The 7,380-nt window shown below is 37.8% G+C and overlaps 1 protein-coding gene across 1 annotated transcript in view; it reads left to right on the top strand.

Moving 5' to 3' along the window:
• Positions 1-3,054: 3,054 nt before the first annotated feature.
• LOC119778599 (extracellular matrix protein FRAS1-like) overlaps positions 3,055-7,380 on the top strand; it is a gene marked incomplete at its 5' end in the record, with an annotated part of 55,982 nt that continues 51,656 nt past the window's right edge. The window contains one exon of the mRNA XM_038277919.1: positions 3,055-3,148. Within this exon, the coding sequence (XP_038133847.1) occupies positions 3,055-3,148 (94 nt within the window). The remainder of the gene's footprint in view (positions 3,149-7,380) is intronic.

Raw genomic sequence — 7,380 nt, 5'->3', positions numbered from 1 at the left:
ATGGCTTCAAACTCGGTCATTATGCAGTTAAGGCATTGGAGATTAAAAGTTATCAAAGGTTTTCGTTTTTGAGCATGTTTAAGGGGTCCCCAGGGGCCCCAAAGTTAGGCTACTTTTGAAGAATTTCAAAGTTGAATAACTTTTACAAAAAAAATTCAAATCAAACCAAGTTTGGCAGTAAGGAGCCCCTTTGGGTGCTTGACCATACTGGATGGTCAAATGATGACATCATCTAAGCCCCGCCCCCTAAGGGAAGAAAGTTACTTTTTTCACTTGGGAGGGTCCCTTTCACTCATTTTAAACACCAGCACCTTGAAACTTTGTCAGATGATAGAAAACATGTTGGTCTAACTTCGTTTAAAGCACAGAGAGTCTGAGTTAAATGGTGTTGCCGTGGCGCCATGGCGAAGTGAGGCGTTTCGCCATGAAAATACGATTGGCTCTCATTTCCTCATTATTAATCAGATCTGCACCAAAATCACAAGAGATGATCCTAGTCCAACTCCAAACAGGAATCCAGAGCAATATTTTGTGGGCGGGGCTTAATTACACTACAGCGCCCCCTAGAAATAACAAACTTCAAACCACCAGCCCCAAGCCGTTTTTAGTCCTAGAATATTGAAACTTTGAACACATTTGCATCTCATCAGGCCCTAACTAAAAGCCTCTTGAAGCCATGGTCTAAACCCCACCGGAAGTCGGCCATTTTGAATTACAATTTACTCTCTTGTGAAAGCACTGACCTTTTTTCAAAAAATTGTATAAAATCAGCCTTTTATCCAAATGAGCTAAAACTTTCAAAATACGTTCTTTACAAAGCCTGCTGTAAGCTGGTTACAATAGCAAAGCGCTTCTTTAAAGTCCGTCACTCTGATTTTTCAAAAGTTTGCGTTCTCGCCTAATAGTTGGTCAAGTGGACAGATAATGCCAGGAAATAATTCAGCCCCTAGCCATGCTCGTTCCTAGGATAATGAAACTTGGCACACATCTGTATGAGCTCTCCACCTACAAAAAGTTTCATTGGAGCCATGGTCTAAACCTCTCATGAAGTCAGCCATTTTGAATCAAACGGCACCCTTATGAAAATAGAATCACTATGTTAAAATATTTCTAAAAAATCAGTCGTTTTCCCAAAAGAGCTAGGACTTTTGGAATATATTCCTCTAATCGCTACTTGTTTGATGGTAAACACAGCATAGCTCTTCTTAAAAGTCCGTCACTCTGATTTTTCAAAAGTTTGTGTTAACAGGAAATTGTTGTATCTCAAAAAGTTTTATAGCAATCCTAGCCAAATTTGGAACAGTTATTTATCCTTTGATTATAGAAAAGACTGCCAAGTTTGGCGTGAATCTATGCATGTTTGAGCATCTTATGGGGTTTTCAACTGCCGCAGTATATGGCATTCAAGTTTAAAGATTTTTCTTTCTTTAAATTATTTAATAAATCATCTAAAAAAAATCTAGGACATGCAAGATGTGTTCCTTGACATTTGTGATTTTTTTCGGGATTTTATTGCAAACTATGGATTTTTAATGATTTTTTTTTGTTTTGAGTAGAGTCGGCCATTTTGAATTACATTTTACCCTGTTGTGAAATCACGGACCTCTTTTCAAAAAATTGTATAAAATCAGTCTTTTATCCAAATGAGCTAATACTTTCAAAATACGTTCTTTCCAAAGCCTGCTGTAAGCTGGTTACAATAGCAAAGCGCTTCTTTAAAGTCTGTCACTCAGATTTTTCAAAAGTTTGTGTTAACAGGAAATTGTTGTATCGCAAAAAGTTTTATAGCAATCCTAGCCAAATTTGGAACAGTTATTTATCCTTTGATTATAGAAAAGACTGCCAAGTTTGGCGTACATCTATGCATGTTTGAGCATCTTATGAGGTTTTCAACTGCCGCAGTATAAGGCATTCACGTTTAAAGATTTTTCTTTCTTTAAATCATTTAATAAATCATCTAAAAAAAATCTAGGACATGCAAGATGTGTTCCTTGACATTTGTGATTTTTTTCGGGATTTTATTGCAAACTATGGATTTTTAATGATTTTTTTTTGTTTTGAGTAGGGTGTATTACCGCTAACCGATTTTGGCTGTGCTGTTACTCCATCTTTTGAACATATACTTTTGACCCACCACCTGAGATGGCCGCAGCATCAATGTCACAGATGAGATTCATCCCAGATATTATATTTTATCCCTAGTTTAACCCTTCCTGACCAAAGCTGTGGTTTTCTCCGGCTGGTCCAGAGGTGAAGCATGGCGCCCCTTCAGCTGTTGAGCTACAAACTTCTAAGTTGCTGTGCCAAGTCTTAAAACAGAAAGGATCAAAAGTTATCAGAAGATTTTTGCTGTGAGAAAGCATCAAAATCAGACTTCTCACCATAACAGTATGACAAAACTGCCCCAGGCCATGCTTTTATCGAGGATTATTAAACTTGGTACACATGTACAACCCAACAAACATTAACAAAAAAGTAAATAGGAGCCATGATCCAAACCATACAAGGAGTCAGCCACTTTGGATCAAACATACCATTTTCTGTATCATCAGATCAGCTGTGTTAAGGTAGAGAAAACGTCTAAATCCTGCAGGACTGGCCCTTTGAGTATTGACTTTGGGGATGACTGCTATATATGGGCCACGTGTTTTGAATTAAAAATTTATCACAATAATATTTCCAAATAAATGCATGTGGGCTTTGTTGAGCATCAACTTTGTCATTTGACAGCAAACAAAAGCAAAGCAAAAAGCCATGTTTTGACTGAAAGTTATGACATTTTGAAAACATATGTAACCCATAAAAACCTACAAAAAAGCTTATTGGAGTGCTGGTCCAAAGCCAACATGAGGATGGCCATTTTGCTTAAAAAATTATATTTTCTCCATTTCATTTGAAATAAATTCAATTAATTTAATAGAGAGCAAACTCACAACAAAACAATTACATTTTCTATGTAAGGAAACCAGGAGGTAGGATAAACTTGCTGATTGGAAAGCATTCTCTCACACCAAGCATGCTTGTAGCAAGAGTGGAGAGGAAAACTCTGTTTTAACAGAAAGAAACCTCATGCAGATCCAGACTCTGTATGAGTTGTCATCTGCAGAGGCTGACTGGGTTCAAGGAGAAAGCAGCATACATAGACAAAGTAACATAGATACAAAAGACAACAGGCAGACAAGCACCGAGCCAGCTCCAATGATAGAGGATGAAAAGAGAACATCCAGCCAGTCACAGTCAGAGAAACAAGACTACACTGGAAAACAGTACAATCTTCAGACAACACTGTTGATAGCAGCAGCACATCTGATGTTTCTCTCCAGGATGGAGTCACAGCCAAACAGGAGCAGACGAGGCAAAGCTACTCTAAAAAATAAGAGAAATCAGAACATTAGAGATATAACTAACAGATTCTGTAGAATATAAGAATAGAGAGAGAATGAAATAAAATGATAAAATGGGGGTCCCTATGTCCTCCAGAAGTCCAAACCTAGAGCAGCATAACTATAGAGATACCTCAGGATAACCTGATCCACTCTAACTAGAAGCTTTATCAAAAAGAGAAGTTTTAAGCCTACCCATAAAAGTAGACAGGGTGAAATAGCCAATCTAATCAATGTAGACATGCCTACAAAAATGTTCTACATGTAAATAAACCATAGAAAAGGAATATTACCCTTTTTAAAACAACTTATTAGTGATGGTTTAGAGCTCTGCTCCAGCTTACCTTCTGATCTCCATCCTTCAACAATCTATATTCTATAGATATTTCAAAATAACTTTTAAATTATAAAGTAGGAGTGATAGGTTAATGAGGCATCTTTTATAGTATGTCGACATATTGCCAAACTATACATTTTTAAAACCTTAAAAAATAATGTAAACATATATCATAACATGAAAACTTAGGAGGAAATGTAAATGAGGATGCTTGTTTTAGATTTATAATTTAGAGCTTAAAAGCTTACATTGCATGTGGTGACATCACTTTAAAACCCACCAAATAAAATGACTGCAACATTTTTTTGTCCCTAGTTTAACCCTTCCTGACCAAAGCTGTGGTTGTCTCAGCAGGTCCAGAGGTAAAGCGTGGAACCCATTTTGCTGGGTTGGGAGGAGCGAGAAGGCGGCGGTCGCTTGGTTCCCGCGGTCGCAACATACCAGGCGGTGCGAGCTGCGAGGGCCGCCCAATGCCACTTGTGGCTTTAATTTCTACTGTTTTTGGAATTGGCAAAGAGTCTAGCACAAAGATAAGAGAGAGATCTTTTAAGTTTTCCTGCCCTAATTATACAGTTTTGGCTCCATCAAATTTTAAATGCAGTGCAAGCTCTCTGCATGGTGTCAAATAATTTAATTTAGAGAACGTTGTAACGCCTCTGCTTTGTTAATGCTTTATGTAACAGAAGGCTTTTTAAAGTTAGAGTTGTCATTGAAACAATAAGTCACTTTTAGATTAAAAGAAAAGGTTTGTGAAATCAGTTTTCATGCTGAAAAATGTCAAACACTTGCAGTGTCGATGCTTCAACAAGCCTGAAGCTTTGAGTGTTTCTGTTAATGACAGCAGGAAAGAGATCAAGATTTATTGTTGGATTACAAATGAAGCAGCAGAAAGTTTGAATCGTCTTGGGATCACAGAGGGGTAATTATCAGCTTATATCCTGCCTCAGCTGAATGGACACTTCAGATGCCTGTATGCACACACAGCATGCTGATCAGCCTTCTTTTCTTCCAGCTTTTCTTTACCTCAGAAACACGTAGCATCTCTGGAGAATCTCCACTAGTCTTGCAATACATCTGTCATTTTCATGCTAACGTGCAGAGATAGCTGACGGCTCCAGAGGGATGACATGTCGGTGTATGAGAAATGTCAGGATAACCGAACGCCCCTAACAATGCCCCCCTCCTGCAGCCAGAGACCTCAAAAGGCTAATTAATCAACTGAGGATGTCAGATCTGGTGGTTGAATCTGTTTATATGTGAACAAAGACTCCAACCTGCTTTACCTGAATATTCACCACAACTTCCCTCAAATAGAAGTTTTGGAAATAGATTATTTATTTATCTGTTAGTTACTTAGGGGGATTTTTTTGGATGGGAAGTCATCTTTCAATCCTGAAGTTGTGGGTTTGATTCCAGCTTTCTCCTTCCTCCAGCTGCTACCATTCTGCTATCAGAATATGCGTTTGTGTTGCTCTATGATTGGGAGGTTTTAGTGTAGACGTCTGGGAGTGGTTGGACTGACTAGAAAAGTGCCAAACAAGTTTAATCTATTTATCATGTATTAATTCATTTATTCAGTCATGCATTTATTCTCCCTATTTAGTTTCGCCCTTTTAGTTTTTAAATGAGATTTAACTTTTATGCAGAGCTGCATCAATAACACACTCAGCATCATTTTACTGTAGAGGTTTTTTTTTTCCCGTCACTCCAGCACATTAGGAAGCTTTGAGAACATATTAAATGTTTTATGTATGTTATACAATTTTACTGGTTTGATTATGAATTAAATAATGACTATAACCAGAGATTATGGTTAATTAATTTAGTGTTCCATTCAAGGATAAACAATAATATGAATGTTGGTCAAATGATTTCAGCTAACAATTTGCTCAATCACCAGGTGTTCTTAACTTGCTCACCTGTGAGGCTAAATATCTATAGCCTGACGTAGTCCTACTCAATTCTAGTCAGAATATGAGTCTGATACTGCTCCATAGAGCTGTGATTATGGGGCGTGTTTTGAACGAACCAGGAAAAAAAATGCCTCTGCACTCAATTGGACAGACCTACAACCAATAAAAAAAACGGAGTGCGTGACGTATGTTAAGCGATGCATAGTTGTTGTCAACAAAAATCAAAGCGTGCAGTTGCACGCCTAGAATAAGAAGATGAGCCTTGATCGCGTTTCTCTGTTCCTCTTTTAAAATTAAATTGCTGTCGATATCTTCTAGAACAGACCTAATAGCAGAATCTACTCACCCCAACTCTCCGGCGGCAGCCATTGTTGTTGTCACCCAAGCGCGCTTTGGTCACATGGTTGATTACGTTACTGTTGATCATCTGTCCATCATCGTATAAAGCCCGCCCTGACAATTTGATTGGATCGCCTGAGAGTGGGCGATAATACTCGCGCTACTATGGAGTAATGCCAGACCGAACTTCCCGACCTCAAAACTTGTGGGCGGGACTAAGTTTGGAATGGCACCCAGGCTACTAAATATCTGGACCGGCTGTTGAAATCCTCTTGGTTTGAATTAGGATTATATTTTCAAGCAGAATTATTAACCATTAACCAGAAGAAAAAACTATTGTCTTAGTCTATTCACGTTGTTAACTTACAAGAAGGTTTTTTGGTTGATCATCTTTAGGGTCTGTAAATTGGGATAGACTATCGAGATTTATATGGAAAACAACCAAGAATACGCTGCAATACATTATAGCTACCAAAAGTAAGATGAGGAATGGCAGTTCCAAATTAAAAATATATTAAATATATTATTTATTGGTGCGCTTTCTCAATTAAAAATTTCTGGAGTTTTTTTTGTGTAATGTGAATCCCTATTTTTGCCCCACAATGGGGAAATACACTCTGCATTTAACTCATCCCCTTGGGGAGCAGTGGGCTGCCATTGTGCAGCATCCGGGGAGCAGTGTAGGGTTAAGCAAAAGATGAGGATCAGGGATCGAACCGGGTATTTGAAACCTTTTCAGAGAACAAGCGCACTGCTCTAACCAGTAGGCCAACACTCCCCCCACTTTTTACACACTTTTGAGTTCCAGCCTTATAGATTGGCACCCTAATGATTCCCTTTTCAGAGGCATACGCCAGTGTCGTGTTACAAAAGCCAACAAAGACCTCAATGACTCCCCATTTGCTAAGGGATGGACCTTTTCTTTCAGTTTAATTTTCATGTTTTCTAAGCCATAAGAAGGCTTTTGTTAGGCTACTCTATAAAGCCTGGAACTCTAATTCAGACAGTTTGAATTGTGAAAGCTTCCTGGATGGGAAGCTAAATGTCTTCAAACTTGGAAAACAATGTCCAGGGATTTGTTTTTTAACTTTTTTTTTAAATTACCTGGATGACTGAGAATCTTCACCAGAGCTTGGCGTTCTAAAATGGATTTCTTATCATAATAAATTAAACCAGACCAATATGACTCCAAATTCAAACAGTAGAAAAAGAAGGATTAAACAGCCATATGTAAAATTATTAAAGTAAAATGAAAAGTTTTCAGGAACTTAAAGACATATGATCTAACAAACCAGGATCTATTCAAATACTTACAAATGCAAGATTATTATTAAAAATGTCTCAAGAATTTCCCTATATTTTCCAATAAGGCAGAAAGTTCTGAAATACTTGTGTTCAATCATTTTGG

The sequence above is a fragment of the Cyprinodon tularosa genome, unplaced genomic scaffold, assembly GCF_016077235.1.
Source record: "Cyprinodon tularosa strain WSP-4 unplaced genomic scaffold, ASM1607723v1 ctg1355, whole genome shotgun sequence".
In the NCBI taxonomy this organism is placed as follows: Eukaryota; Metazoa; Chordata; class Actinopteri; order Cyprinodontiformes; family Cyprinodontidae; genus Cyprinodon; species Cyprinodon tularosa.
Note: the sequence above shows the minus strand (reverse complement) of the source record. Positions and strands in the feature narration are given on the sequence as shown.